Source organism: Stegodyphus dumicola, chromosome 8, assembly GCF_044657685.1.
Source record: "Stegodyphus dumicola isolate Sdum_Otavi_A_Nest chromosome 8, ASM4465768v1".
Classification (NCBI taxonomy): Eukaryota; Metazoa; Arthropoda; class Arachnida; order Araneae; family Eresidae; genus Stegodyphus; species Stegodyphus dumicola.
In genome coordinates this window covers 129,862,469-129,879,088 of record NC_140775.1, presented here as the reverse complement: position 1 = coordinate 129,879,088, position 16,620 = coordinate 129,862,469, and the positions used below count along the sequence as shown (strand labels likewise).

Sequence of the window (16,620 nt, the reverse complement as noted above, 5' to 3'; positions counted from 1 at the left end):
GTTCTTTGTTGTTGTAGTCAAAGGTACTTGTAGTATCTAGTTATGTGAAATTCTTTAAAAGACTTTTTAAATGTAATGCTGTAAGTGAAATGGTTTTATCTAGGGTGCAAACATTTCTCTTGGTTTTCATAATAGTCATTCCACATAATAGTCTAAAAGTTTTCTCGGTAATTTTTTTTTAAGTTCTGGTCGGGTAATTACAATGTATTTCATTGTTTTCAATTTATTTAGGGGTGCTTTTAATTGTCTTTATGTATTTTTTCTGTTTCAGTTAGTTATATGCAAATTTTGCTTGTAAAATTTTCACAGTAAAACTTTAACTATGGATTCATAAAAATTCATTCCGATTGCATGACATGTTTTTTCCCACTTTTTAAGTTTACAGAATTAAATGTACTCATATGTCGAATAATTCTGGATTAAATATTTTGCAAAACTTAAATTATGAAAAATCCAAGCATACAGCAATTTTACAATTATTAGTTGTGTCGCGAAGGTGGAGAATATGTAATTTTTATTTTAGAAAATTAATTCATAATTTGAAATAATTTTTGTCTCAATGGCAACAATATTTATTTGATTCAGTAAATAATTTACAAAATTTCTTCCCATGTCTTAATAATACCTATAGGTTTGATTTTCAAGTTAAGTATTTAATATTAATGAATGTAAGAAGTATTGAATATGGTTCTGAAGTTGCAGAATATACATAGAAAAAAAAAAAAAATGTAAGCATCAAATAACCAAGAAATTTTTTACACAATTATTTGGAATGACCAATATGAAAACCATGAACAATGTTTGCAGCCAAAAGCATTTCACTTAAATTAACAAATACAAAATTACACTTAAAAAGATCTTTTAAAGAATTTCACATAAATTCTTAAAATAACTGATTTCATTCTTTTTTCATAAAATATTCAAGGCTAAATCGCAGAATAGGCTGCATCAGTCGATGTTGTGTTTACTTCTCTTATGCTTGGACACGCCTTTTTATGACGTAATATTGGTTACGCCTCTTCTTAAAAACAAGTTATAAGTATGCTATAGCTTCATATTTAAGGAAAACTTAAATTATATGTTAACTGAGTTGAAATGGTAGGTTTATAATGTTCTGCGCGAGATTTTTTAAATTTTAAATCTACTTTTGTGTGTTGTGTGGCAGTGTTAGCATTTAACATAAGGAATTATATCTCATAAATGTATTATTAAGATACCAAACGATTGAAAACGATCATTACTAAACTATTGAAAATACTGAATGCATGAGTTAAAAATTATAACCTTAACTTCTGAAAATACAGTAAAGAATTCTTTTGCTTAAGGAATGTTTTGATTATTGATGAGTGTGTCAAAATCGGTGCTTACTGCAAAATGGATGAGTATCTGAATCTGGATTGTTTTTATCAGTTGGAGCGAAGAGGTAAAAAGAACCTTATTGAGTGGTGTATGGAGAAAAGTTTCATTGCAATATCGTAAAAGTGCCCAATTTTTGGAACAAATATGAAACTAGTACAGCGAAAAAACCGTATAGACGGTTTTGAGTGGTGCGCAACACTGAAATTGTGCGCGCTGCCGAGTTTGCGCAACTCGAATGTTTTTTTAAGTGAAAATAGATCGATGTGCACATGGGCAAAGACAATGTGGTGCGCATTGCCGAGGTTGTGCAATTGTGGGATGCTTTTTTAAGTGAAAATAGATCGATGTGCACATGGGCAAAGCCAATGTGGTGCGCAATGCAGAGGTTGTGCAATTTTGGGATTTTTTAAAGTGAAAATAAATTGATGTGCACATGGGCAAAGCCAATGTGGTGCGCAATGCCGAGTTTGTGCAATTCCGAGATTTTTTAAGTGAAAATAGATCGATGTGTACATGGGCAAAGCCAATGTGGTGCGCAATGCCGAGGTTGTGCGCGATGCCGAGTTTGTGCAATCCTGGGATGTTTTTTTAAGTGAAAACTGATCGATGTGCACATGGGCAAAGCCAATGTGGTGCGCAATGCCGAGGTTGTGAGCGATTCCGAGTTTGTGCAACTCTGGGATGTTTTTTAAGTGAAAATAGATCGATGTGCACATGGGCAAAGCTAATGTGGTGCGCAATGCCGAGTTTGTGCAAATTTGGGATGTTTTTTAAGTTAAAATAGATCGATGTGCACATGGTCGAAGTCAATGTGGTGCGCAATGCCGAGTTTGAGCAATTCTCTGATTTTTTTTAAGTGAAAATAGATGGATGAGCACATGGACACCGAGTTTGTGGAATTCTTTGATGTTTTTCGAGCGAATACGGATCTTTAGTGTAAAAGGGAAAACGAGGTTTTGTGTGATGCCAAGCAGTAATGTAACTATTTAGTATGTGCACTGTTTAACATATCGCTTGTGTATTTTAAATTTGTATTGTTGTTTTAATTGTGAATTATATTTAAGACATCATTTAGAAACTGATACTGATTTATTTTGCAATTGATCTTAAGATGTTCCATGCGAAATATCTAGACAATTAAAGATAAGAAGATAAAAGATCAACTACACAATTTATCTAAAACAAAAGTCTCTGAATCCTAATAAGTATATGAAAGCTGTAAAATGATGTTTATATGCAATAAAAAATATTCTTCTTTTTTTATTAATGTAAAGTTTAAAATTTTTAGAAAGTAATGAAAATTGTCTAGTTATTGGTATGTAAGGAATTATGCCGTTACACAGCAAGGTAATTTGTAAAAATCATAAAATTGAAATGTTCCACAATATGAATTTAAATTATTCTTTTTTATTTGTATAAATGCTTTAATAAAAATCTTTGAAAATATTGAAGCTCTACAAGTATTAGAGACTGCGACGTTGTTTATCATTTTAATAACTGGTAGAATTCGCTTACTGTATCATGGTAATTTTAAATATAAACAAATTATTATACTTATTATCAGTAATGCCTAAGCTTAAATGTTATAAATGTAAATTAAAAGTAAAGAATTTGATATTAATTTACAATAATAAACAATTTATTATTAGTCCAAAGGGATTTGAACCCCGAAGGACTATTAGTTTCGTTTTGGCATTTTGCGTCGGACTCATAAATGTCGGTTCACTTTTCAAACTGTTGCCACAAAATGTTAAGAGTCCTGCATTATATTTGAAGATATTAAATAATGAAAAATCTGCATAAATGTATGTATATTTCTCGTATTGTGATAAAACAACGGTACATAGTCATCGAATTTTGAATAACGTAATCCTCCAACGAATATGAGCATGTGGAAGACCAAATTTGAAATTTGAAATTTGTTTTATGATCGATTTCCTATTTTTTAAAACTTTGACGAATTTTTGATTAACAAACTCAAGGATTTCAAAGCGAGCAATGGCAACGTTGTGCAGAAAAAACATTTTTATCTCCAGCGCGTGAGTCTCTGTATCGGAAATTCTAAAGATGTGCTCGTTTTAAAACTATTTTGCGATATTGCTGTTGCACTGGATCTTATGGTTTAAGTGCGAGGAACATGATATTTAATAAAGAAAGGTAACACACAAAATGTTAAAAACGCCCCTTTGGACGTAATTTAAAATCTGAAACATTTCAGATTTTTTTATTTTATTTTATTTTCAAGAGAAAATAGAATGTATGCGTAGTGTAAATGCGAGACTACATTACGACGTCACAACCTTAGTCCCACCCATTTATGTACGTCACACAGCTCCACCTACTGAACTTTGTTGATGCAGCCTATTCTGCGCTTTTACCAACGTCTATAAATATCAGTTTTACTTAAAATGTGTTATTCTTTTGTTTAATATCTAATATGCTTGATATGAAAAGAATTACAAAATAGCGTTATTTATGTAATTAATTGCAGATTTGTTAGAAATTTAACATCACAGCAGTAGTTAATTTTGTTTTCTATTAATTCTAAAATTAGTTATAAATTAATGCTGGATATTATATCAAATGAAAAACAATTACATAGTTTTACAGAAAGAATGGTTAAGGGGAAAAAAGGAATATAAAAATAATAAAATTTATTCATTTTTTACTTTCATGTACGACGTAAAAAGGAAGTATTGTAATCGCGAAAAATTTCAGGCAGCATATTTCAACGAAAATATCCCATTTCGACATCTTTCAAATGCAATTTAACGATGTATTTCCGTGATATCTGTACGTAAGGACAGAATAAAACACTCTTTTCCTGAAAAATATATATATATATATATATATATATATAAAACTGCTTTAAAATGAATTCTGAAGAGAATTTTTCGTGGCGTCTATACGAACGTACGTATCTCGCATAACTGAAAAACGAGTAGCCTCAGAACGTTGAAATATTGTATATAGGACTGCTATAACATGTAGATGTGCACCTCGTATTTTCGTTGCAATCGGCCGCACCAAACGTATATATCTATATTCACTCTGTTACCCGGCTCAGTGATCTGTTTCTTTACTCTTATGTTTGTAAATTGTACATTTTTTGCTTTAAAAATGATTGTATTATGTTGTTTTTATCTTCCGGTTAAGGTTTTTATGCCTTTAGTAAATCTGTAGGCAATATTTTTAGATTTATCAACAATTTTAAAGTTGTTTAAGTGCCACTAAGCTTAATAATTTCTTTAATGGCGGCCATTGCTTGTTTACATTTGAAACAGCAGAGTAGTGGATTTGTTGCCAATCTAGAGAAACTTAGCTTCGCAAAAACAAAGATAACGCCTTCATTTATTATTTAAATCATGCTTAATCCTTTCTGGAATTTTTTCGAGGAAATAAGTGTTTAATATTTACTTCGTAATTTTTTATAGATATTTTGAGTTTTTATGTATTTTTGCCTTCTCGCGAAGCGAAAACTGAATTAATTGAATGAGAAATACTCAATCGTCTGTGAAAACTTTTTTGTTTTGTTTGCTTAATTTCTTTTATACATCGTTCTAGCTTTATTATTGTATTTGAATGGAACATGCGGCAACGATTAGATAATTCCTTAAATGATATAAATTTTGTGCATTCCGAGTTATAATATGAACGAAATATAATACTGTTAAGTGAACCTAGCGCCAGAGTGTCGCTATGGTTAACAAAGTGAATTTTAAAGAATGCATTTATTCTATTGTGGTTTATGCGGTGTTCGGCGAAGTATAATTAAATATTCCGTACAAGGAAGTAATGTGGTGTACACATCAGATTTTTTATTATTTATTTTGCAATTGATCTTAAGATGTTCCATGCGAAATATCTATACAATTAAAGATAAGAAGATAAAAGATCAACTACACAATTTATCTAAAACAAGTCTCTGAATCCTAATAAGTATTAAGAAATTTATTTCATTAAAATGTCTTCGTATGGCTCGCTGTTTAAATTGAAAGTAAAAATTGAATAGGATTTCTATAATTCGCCCAAAATTCCAACTAACTTTATTATGCTCATAATCGGGAATGTATGAAAATAAAACATTTTGAGTTATTTCAAAGTAAAAAATTTACCATCTACCTGGACTGCACTATTTAAATTCAATCATGCGCTGTTGTTTCACTGCATAGCTGTGGCTCTTCGGTATAGCGGCGCAGAGGCAAAACAGGTTTACATTGCGTCTATGGAAGCTTTTATCCTTCTCCTTAGATTCTTTGACTAGGGGTCTTCACCCATAGCCTGTTGAAGGCATTTTAGTGGCCCCACATTTAATTTTTAAGAATTGAAAATTTCCGATTTCAAGAAAAATTGCCGTGTCAGCTTTTTTGTGGCATAAAAACTTTTTTCTCTTATTCATGATATTTAAAACATTTTATTGACATACCTGATATTATTTGAAATTAAATTTTCTGAAAATGCTGAATTTTTCAAAAATTTCACTTTATCTTTTGCAAGTTCCAAATGCAATTAGAATTTATAGATTTACAGTGTGACTTTGCAGTAAAATGCAAGTTTCTTGAAAATCCTACATTAATTGCTTTTCATTCGAAGTCTGGCAGTACCTACATATGTGAACAGCTTTTTAGTAAAACAAAAATACTAAAATCAAAAACAAGAATGCGGCTAACAGACATTTGGAGGAAACTCTACGAATTGCAACACAGATTAAACCGGATATCGAAGCTTTAAACCAGCAAAACAATGTCAAATTTCACATTAAAACTAATGTAACTACCACCTCCAGCCTGTAATGTTTTTTTTTTCCCTTCCTATTGTAAATGCATTTTGTAACATAGTTCTGTACAATCATCTTTATACTTTTTCTTTCGTAGTTAAAAAAAAAAAGTTTTAAAACATTTTAATTCGTTTTCCATTTGACTTTTAGGAACCAATTTTAGTAACTATTTTTTGACACATATGTGGCCCTCGGCATGGAAAGTTGAAGACCCCTACTCTGTACCATTATTGGCCAACATTATTTTAGATATCTCACTATACTTCCACCAGGACTTACAATTAAGATATAATTCTTATTGATTCTATAATCTATGCTATCTTGCAACATTAGCATCCTCATTTTTGAAAATTAAGCATTTTTTTTTTGCCTTCATCTGAAAGCTTTCACTACTGTTAACTGTGACCGCTATTAACAAATCTATATCTTTTACGATTTCTCATTTTACTCTATTTCATAACACACAAATCAAACGGCAAAAGTTTATTTTACAAGCTTTCATAAAATGTGTCATAAGAAATCACCAAATGTAGAACATGAATTAATGGAATTCTTCGTTCCAGAAGTGCATTACAAGCATCGAATGATACAGAAAATACAAAGCTGAAGAGAAATATATTGATTTTTTGGGGGGCCAGATAAACTTTACTAATGTGTTTCCCTCATTGTATCAATTTCACATTTTTCGAGAACTGCTAATGAACTTACTCGCTACTGATGACATTATTCACAACAGGGGAAGCTTCATTTATTTTAGGCATCTTTCAATTCAGTCTTTTCATTTTAATGACATGAAATTTTTCAGCCATTATATATATATATACATTTGCTTACAAGATAATTTGTTTTCTTACTTTAATACTGTAAATGTCATATCAATGAATGCAAGTTTATGAAAATAGAAACTAAAATATATTTACCAAGTTCAGCTAATAAATACCATTCAAATACAGACCTTCATGAGATACAAAAACTCGCATCGCTCATAGGATTAGTTATTTTCAATCGAAGTGGATTTTACTGATCAAGGACTCTAGATTTCTTTTAAGATAACTAGCATGTATGTATATGATTCAAAATTATTCAAATTTTTCTAAAAACTTCTTTAGCCGCTAAATTTAAAAGGTGAATGTACAATTCACGATCCAAAAATCTAAGCTTTCTTTTTTCAAGCTGCTTGCAAAACCAATCTTCAAGCCTGCTAAAGTCCATCATATGAAGACTATGACACTCACCATACAGCTTGAGGCTCACCTTTACTTCTAAGCTTTCTTTTTTCAAGCTGCTTGCAAAACCAATCTTCAAGCCTGCTAAAGTCCATCATATGAAGACTATGACACTCACCATACAGCTTGAGGCTCACCTTTACTGTTCTGTTTTTCGACAACCAGTCAAGCACTTTTTTACTAAAGTTCTTTTTTATCAGTATAGTGGAACCTCGAGATACAAGGAAAGCATGAGCGAAAATTACGTCTCTAAATAAGAGCAGACACGAGTAACAAACAGCCAGTCGGGCTGTTGGTATGTGTGGCGCGTTTCCCGATCTGGCTATCCCTCTCGTCAGATTGCTCAGTGTTTGATCTTCGTGTCTGTGCACGAGTTTCTTACATTTAATGAGAAAATAAATTACTTCAAGATACCTCCCAATAAGACTGTTGCCTCAGTTAGTGCTGCAAACTGATGTTAAGAGACGATGCACATTTATCAGCAGTCCAAGATAATAAGACAGAATGTCACCAGCAGTCAAGAAAAGTAGAAAAATTACTGGGAAAAGACAAAACATCTAAATTATACAGACAGAAAATACTGAATTCATGGTGTATAAATATTTTGATGAATAATTTGTTCTACGTCTTGCCTAGCTCATTGAATTGAAAAATGATTAAAAGTAACGTGATTTTAGGCAACCAGGGCATGTTTCTTTTCATTCCCTCACCAGAAAATACTGGAATCAGTGTACAAGACTTCCATAGTCTCTTCGAGTACTTCTCTTAAAAAGCCATCGCACTGCTATTTATCAATGTCTGAAAGTATGCAACTAATACTCGGCATGACTTGTTATAACACTTTTACAACATGTATGGCAGTCACAATGTGGCTAAAAAAAATTATACTGTTTCTTCCATGCAAGAATTAATGCTCTGATGTGATATTAGAGAGATTACTTATATTTGCCTAGCTGCCTGTGAAATAAAATATGTGTCAGCAGGTACCTTATTATTTACCTTATTCTTTTAACTTCGTTTGCATATTTTAACATAAAAAGATAATAAAGTTCTAATGTAATATTAACTAGTTGTTTTAAGGAATAAAAAAAAATACAAATTACAAAGCAAAATGAGTTTTACAAAATTTTATTTCTATTTAGAAGTATAAATATTGGTGAAGGGCACATAGTCAAATAAGTGAAAGAAATTCACATTCCAAAGCTTAAACATTTTTGTCACAAAATCAAAAATTCACATCTTAAAAACATCTGGCTGTTATGTCAATAATATACATTTCTAGTGAATTAAATCTGGTTTATTTAATGCTTTCTTTTAAAAAGCTACAGATGAATACTACGTAACAGAGACAGAGGACACATTACACTGCTGAATTTAAGTCACATTTAAGGGAACAATGTTATGGAATGAATGACTATGTAAATTGATGTGAACTGAAGCAATGATAATGAAAGAAAATTTAAAATTCATCATTTAATTACATTTATGCTGATTTTCCCTGCCCATTATGAAAACTAACTTTAATGCATAACACTTTCATGTATGAAATTGTCCTTCAAAATTAACAATAAAATGAAGATATTTAAAACAAAGCATAAATTAAAAAATCCTTACATTCAGATGATGTTTACATTCTGTAGCTCAAAAAAAAGACACAACATTTTAATTCTTAATTATATAATATTGTGTTGCATAGGCTTTTGTGAGGATGCTTATCATACCATAACATGTTCGGCATGTCTAAAGTTGCACATCCTGGTGACAAATGTTTTAACGCCTTTTGCGCCCTCTACCACGCCCTCGTCCACGTCTAGTTGCTGGACTTGATGTAACTTCCTCTTTAGTTTCTTCTTGCTCTTCCTCAGTAGGTTCTTCTTTACCAGCTTCCTCTTCCTTACTTTTATCATCAGATTCTTTTGTTTCTTCACTTTCATCATCATCTTTGCCATCATCTTTTAGGCCATTTTCAATACCATCTTCATTTGCATTACCATCTCTCCCCCCTTTATCTTTGGAAGAATCGGATACATCTTTCATTTCCACATCCTGATCCTTTGACTGACTTGCTTTCTTAGCAGCTAGTTCTTTTTTTATAGCTTCTTTAGCAGCACGTTCAACTGCAGCTATCTCAGCAGCAAGTTCTGCAGCTTCAGCAGCCTCCCTATCTTGTTTGTCCTGTTCTTCAGCAAGTTTCTGTCTTTCTTCTTCTTGTTCAATAGCTTCAGCCATTGCTTTCTTAAATGCTTCACTATGCATTATGGAACGACAATGTTTTGACTTAGCAACTGTAACATCTTTAAAGAACTTGTGACAAAGCTTACAATAATAACCCTGGACAGATATAACAAATGACTGGCCAACAGACTTAGGTTCTTTAGGTTTTGATTTTTTGGGTTCTTTCTTCTCTTCCTTATCCTTTTCTTTTTCTTCTTTCTTTTCTTTCTCTTTAGATTCCTCTTTAGCATCTTCTTTTTCTTTAGCATCATCTCCCTGAGTAGCATCTTCAGTCTTATCTTTTTCCTTATCTTCAGCCGCTGCCTCACCATCTGCTTTTTCTTCTTTTATTTCAGCAGTGTCTTCCTCCATCTTTTCCACAGTTTCAGGCTTTTCTTCTTCAATTATTTTAACTGGCTCTATAGCAGCTTCATCTTCATCTGAACCAGAGGCTAAATTCTTCAAATAGTGAAACTCAGCAGATCTTTGCTTGTGCTCTTCACTTTTATAATGGTCTCTATATTCCTCAGAACTGCTGAAGCCCAAACGACATGGTCGGCATTTAGGATATTTCTTGTCTCGCTTCTTCCTGTGTTCCTTTGTTCGCCGGTGAGCAAGAAAGTTTCCACTGAAAGCACATTCACAAACCGTACACCAGTTTCCTGGCTTACGACTAGACTTCTTTCGGTCATCGGTTGAATCCTTATCCTTCTTGTCATCATCAGTAGTATCCTTCTTTTTCTCTCTTCGAATTGCTAATAATTCCTCTATCTTGGATGTATGACTTTTACTATTCTGATGCTTAGTAAGTCTTTCACGAGTAGAGCATTTAACCTTGCACACGTAACAGATTAATGGTTTCTTAGGAGCTGAGTCATCAGAAGATTTTGCATCCTTATCTTTTTCCTTTTCCTTGTCAGCACTTTCTTCTTCATTAGCCTCTGCTTCACCATTTTCCTTAGCCCCAGCTTTCTCATCTTTTGGTTCTCCATCTTCATCAGATGACTTCCAACATTCAAACATATCACAATCTATATCAGAAATGTCATCTGTAGGTTCTTCAGGGTTGTATGTTTCATCATCATCCTCATCTTCACTTCGGTCATGACGTCCTTTAGAGCCTCCTCTTGAATCACGTCGTCGTCTTGGCTTGGCAACACGTCTATCACTCTCAATATTAGGACGTTTAGAACGAGGACCACTAGCTGGACTTCTCTGGGGTAAGCGTTTTCGTGGCAACTGACCACGAGGCAATGATCTTCCACCCATCCTATCATTCATATAGTGACGAGAAGGAGATGGTCCACTACCATAACCCATATTTCTCATTTGTCCCATTCCACCTCCACCGTACATACCACCTCCATATCCTTGACTACGACTATAACCGGTATTCATCATCTGATGAGATACTCCACCATACTGATCATTATAACCACCATAACTCTGATTGTAGCTTCCTACTCCGAATGGTGGACCTCCTTGCTGCCACGGACTTCCACTATACTGATTTCTATACGACATGTTTGATATTTTCTTTGAAAACTATCAGCAAGTGCTTATTTTGAACTTCTTTAAAATCCACTGGAAACACCTAGAAAAGAGTACAACTATTTATTAGTTATAAAATAAATTATTCCTACAAATTTCACTAATATTTTAAATTTAATATGAATACCACGAACACAGAACAAACTTTTTGCCTTACAAAATATTCAACTCATTTAACGTACAACTTATATTTTTTCTTTAAACTATATAAATTAAGATCCTAGAGGAAGAAAACCATCCTTTATACACTGGTGAAATAAATTAAAAGAATTTTTATATTTAATCCACAATCTTCAGAACTACTACTGATTTTAATAAAATTTGGTGTGAACATAGGTTGATATAATACACACAAAATAAACATTCAACAGTTATAATAGACACACATGTCTGTTTGCAACACTCATACTCATGGGAGTCTGAACGTCTGAAATAGCGGTTGCAGAAGACAAAAAAGAAATCGGTTAATAGAGTATGGTCCCCTCTTACAGCCATACAAGGCCTCACAGCATGATGTCATACTGGAAATAAGGCAGTTTATCAGTGCCTGTGGCAACTGGTCCCACTCATTCAGCAACGCTGTTTACAGTTCCTGGATGGTTCTCGGAGGGGTGTTGCAAGTTACAACAGCCCTTCCCAGAGTCCCAGGAGAGTTGAAGTTTGGAAATTTGGCTGGCCAATCCATCTGGCGAATATCCTCTCTCCAGAAATGTGTTGACCAGAAGAGCTTTATGTGGCCTTGCGTTATTATCCTGCGAGATCTTTAGAAGCCATTAAATCATATTTAATAGTCTGCACTGCATCTAGGGAATCAATCTTAAGAGAGGTTCTATAGTCAGTGACAAGTGTATCCATTAAGTTGAATGCATTTTCCACTAATGGGCCATGGAAGCAGCTAAGGCAGGCTTTGACCAATTTAGCCAATGTAGTATACTTATAATCATTTGTGAAATCATCTTTTAAATTAAAAACTTTAGACTAATATTTATCAATTGTACACTTGACTTGATTTCCACTTTCATCAGATGTGCAGAGCATTTCTTTGGTGATATCAATATCACTCTGGTATAACCTTATTTTAGCTTCTACTTTTGACTTTTCATTATCACTAAAAATATGGGACATAAAAGATAATTTTTCAAAAGCTAATATTGTACTGATTTTACCTCTCAGCTCTGGATCTAATGCTGTAAAACTAATTAGATATGAATTTTTAAGGGGTAATTTCTGTTTCATATGCTGTGCTGTATTAGTATAAGCTTTCATCAGAGAAATTTGGAATTCTTTTGCTATTGGATGATTTTTTGATAATTTCTTCAGGAGAGTGGAAGCTTCTGCACCAGTAAATATTACTTTGCTAGGTAGATAGAATTCTGGATTTGTGACATCAACCTTTAATAAATCATTATAAGATGTGCACTCTATATTTTCTGGCTTTATAAAAAAAAGAGAAAATTTTTGCCATCAATTTATAAATACTGGAATGTATTAAATGAAGCATTATTGTTTTGTTTCAAATAATTTAATATATGTGTTGAACTCTGGTAATACTGCTGAATATAATGCCCTATGCAATAAAATTTTGTTTTGCATAACAAACAACCCATTTAGTATTTATTTTTCCCCCTGAGCTAAAGCATCATTTGTGAGTTGTTGGGAATGCAACCAAAAATACACCCCTTCAATAATTTTTTTCTGAGCTGCAGAAATATTTCTTTTATTGTATACAGTTTCAACATAAGAAAAATAATCCTCTTTATCAGTTTTATCCAAGTAGTGAAAATAAAATGCAATAAGAGCATCCCACAGATCTTTGATTCTTTCTAAAACACATAAAATGTACACCGACCTATGGTCTGGTCTCTTCAAGGGCTTAAGTTTTTTAAAGGCAAGGGATTCACAGATTTTGAAAAAATTTTCTCTTTTACTGCAGCTTTTCATATCAAAATAGATGTCATCAAACAAATCTTCTAAGTATCTATCAAAACATGAAGCAAATATTTTTGCACAGTTATTAGCTGTGGGACATAGGTCACCATCAATATCTAATAAGTGGGGTGCTTTTTTTGATCATAAACCGGTTTCAACACCCTTTTTTTCCCCACGCATGGTGTTACATGAGTCCATTAATACACTAATTAAGTTTGCCCATGGAACGTACATGCGTTGTGAAACAAAGACCGGATATGTATGGCTTATGCTAATTTACACAGGAAAGCGAACTATGATGACAGAAACATTTGAGGAAATTGTCACAAGTTGTAATGACACTAATGCAGCCACTTTTATATAAAGGATACTGCCTGACAACTTTTATTCATCGCCTGAAATAGCAGATGTCTTGATTAGTTGCCACACAGACATATATGGAACATTAAAACTCCAAAGAAAGGAAGTTCCTAAAGCACTGTTGAAAGAAAAACTTCAAAAATGGCCAATGGCCACATACCAGAGAGGAAAAGTGTGCATTATGAAATGGATGGACAAAAAAAGCCAGTCTATTATATCTACAGTACATAATCCAGAAATGGTTAAAGTACCCATGTACAAGAATGATAAACGAAAAGAGGGTAGTTATGGAGTACAACAACACAATGGGTAGTGTAGATTGAATGGACCAGAATCTAAATACTTATCCTGTGATAAAAAGAGGGAAAGAAAAAATACAGAAAATATTTTTTCATCTTCTAGGCATCAGTTTTTTGGAACCCATATGTGCTATACAAGAAACAGGGTGGTAAAGATACAAATTTACAGTCTTAATTAGATATTATCGACTGACTATTTGAAAGATATGCAGCAGTAGAAGAAAGAAAAGGTCGACCTGGAAATTTACTAACTCCACTAAGACTGACAGACATTTTTAGAGATAATTCCACCTACAGACAAAAAACTAAGACCTTGTCAAAAGAATCAGAAAGGAGACTAGGCATTTTTGCCAGGACTGTGATACTGGACTATGTCTCTTGCCCTGTTTCAAGATATATCATACTAAAACTTTTGAAAAACAAATGTAGTTGTAGTATTTGTAGTTGAAAATAATTATATAATAACTGTACTTGTAAATAATTGTGTAGTCATTGCATTTTTTTATATGCACAACTGTAAATTTAACTTCCCTGTCAGACAACCATGAGAGAGAAGACAACTTCCAGGCAAAACATTATTTTATGCCCTGTAAAAAAGTTGTTATAAATGTTAAAAAATAATCAGAAATATTACTTTTAGCCTTTTCGCGACGGCACACTTTTGCTTAAGATGCTCATGCAGGAAGGAAGGGAATTGAAGGCAGTCACCATACAGGACGGAGGTTTTGCATCGCTAAGCCCAATTCCCCTACCCAAATCAGGAGGGAAAAAAAAAAGTTTCGGTACTAAGCATCGTAATTTTTTGTATCATTTTAGATTATTACTTGAGCTCTTATATATGTTAAAATTAGCACTTAACATTTTTTCTTTATTTTACATGAAAATACACTTTTAATAAAACAACACAATACTTTCTAACTCTTTAGAAAATGAATCATCACTCTCATTTGCATTAGTAAATGAGAGTGATGATTCACTAACTATATGAGGGTATTCTTCCTCAGATAAATAGCACCTTCCCACCATAATAGGCTGGAGGTGAGGCTTTCCTAAATAAAAAGAGAAGAAACGGAAATATATCTGAAGGCAATGCAAGAACTCCAAACAGAGTAACCCTAAAAGACTGAAAAATAGAATAAAAAAGGAATTTGATATAAATCAGACACATAAATGTTTTCATTGGCACAGCGCCCACCTCTGTTTACGCTTTTCCCCATCCTCACAACAGCTGATGAGTAAAATACCAGTCAAGCAGAATATATTAACTCGGAAAAATAGAATAAAAAAAAGGAATTGCATATAAATCAGACACATAAATGTTTTCATTAGTACAGAGCCCACCTCTGTTTACGCTTTCCCCCACCCCCATCCTTGCAACAGCTGATGAGTAAAATGCCAGTCAAGCAGAATATACCAAACTCAAGGTCAGGAATCTAAAACCATCTTCATTTCAAAAATAATGGACATAGGATGCCATTAAGTGGCCTTCAGAAAAACATTCCAGTTTAAAATGCATATACGCATCACCCGTCCTCTGAATGTAATCTCTAGTGATGCATGGATGGGATGCACAGCTGTAAGAGAAGTTCTTAGGGAATGCGTATATGGGATGCCCATCCTTAAAAGTTAATAACATTTCAATATTTAGCTAATGGCTATGAGACAGTGCATAAATTTGATACACAGGATGGAAAAGAATACTACTTTCATGAATTTTGGGAAGAGCAATCTGGTACAAGTAGCAACAGATTGACTGTTTTAGATTGGTCGAAAGAATTTGCAAAGAAATGTAACAATTCCTAAATTTGATCGCAGTTTTGATTTTTGAGAGGTCCAAAAGTGACCCTTTAGCAATTGGATAATATGGTCCTTCATGTTTAGCGAACACCATTGATGTAAGTCTTCTCATCCATGACAAATGATAATGTCCGGGTTAGAATGAATTTTGTGCATTGCAGCTCTCTCGCGCATTTAGATTTGGTAAAGAAGTATTGTTGAACTTCACATTTTGGAAGATAAGATGCCTAATCATTTCTTTCTGTTACCTGAAACTTTACTGAATTAGTAAGCTTTTCCAATAGCAGCCAAAATCTTTGGAATTGAAGCTTTTGAGGTTTGTGAGAAGTTAAACTTGTATGTCAGAAAGTTTCTGGTTCTTCTGACAAACTAACACTAGAAATATTAACTACCGGCTTAATATTTACAATGTGAAGATTTTTTTGAACTACTTAAACTGAAAGACTGTAAAAGAAGGTTTTGGAATTAGAATGCAATGATATTTTTATGATGGTTAACCACACTCTCACAGTTCTAGACCAAGACTTTTGCTCAATGGTAGTGAATTCTGAATATGACTTAGCGAGTTCCAGATGAAGCTTATATAGCTCAAGTTCAATTTTGGATAACTGCTGATGCGCATCCATTATGACAGACTGAATCAAGGCAAGTTTGCAGTTTAAGAGAACCTTGAAACACGATTGGAAGATTTTTGATTAATCTGAATGAAAATGAGGATAAATTTTTTACATTTAAAAAGTCAAGGTGATTCAAAAACTTCAGTCGTTTCAAGCCTAATTTAGTTAAACGATTAATGGATGAATGCCTTGTACATTATATTATTTATGGCATTCAGCTTAAATAAATTTTTGTTCTGTTTCATCAGAAAAATAAATTTTCCATTTTTTAAAAAACAACTTATATTGTCTTTGTGTTTTGTGTAAGCGCAGCCTTAAGAACATTTGCCCTTCCGTACAAAACTGAAAAATTGCAATGACAAACACCATTTAAATTTTTTGCATAATAAGATTTTTAAAAAAAAATCGCTATTTCTTGCACTGTTTTTTGAAAGCACATGAAATTCAAAGCGTTCAGCAGCGATACAAACGAAATAACAACCGTGATTTTG

At 32.9% G+C, this 16,620-nt stretch overlaps 1 protein-coding gene across 2 annotated transcripts in view; it reads right to left on the bottom strand.

Moving 5' to 3' along the window:
- Window positions 1–8,474: 8,474 nt before the first annotated feature.
- LOC118202975 (uncharacterized) overlaps window positions 8,475–16,620 on the bottom strand; it is a 32,375-nt gene continuing 24,229 nt past the window's right edge. Inside the window, exons 5-6 of one of the 2 annotated variants that reach the window (XM_085822421.1) lie at window positions 14,350–14,463; window positions 8,475–11,170 (exon numbers count right to left, since the gene is read on the bottom strand). In XM_085822421.1, the coding sequence (XP_085678547.1) occupies window positions 9,133–11,100 (1,968 nt within the window). In that variant the 5' untranslated portion in view covers window positions 11,101–11,170; window positions 14,350–14,463 and the 3' untranslated portion in view covers window positions 8,475–9,132. The remainder of the gene's footprint in view (window positions 11,171–14,349; window positions 14,464–16,620) is intronic. The other variant, XM_085822420.1, reaches the window with a different exon arrangement.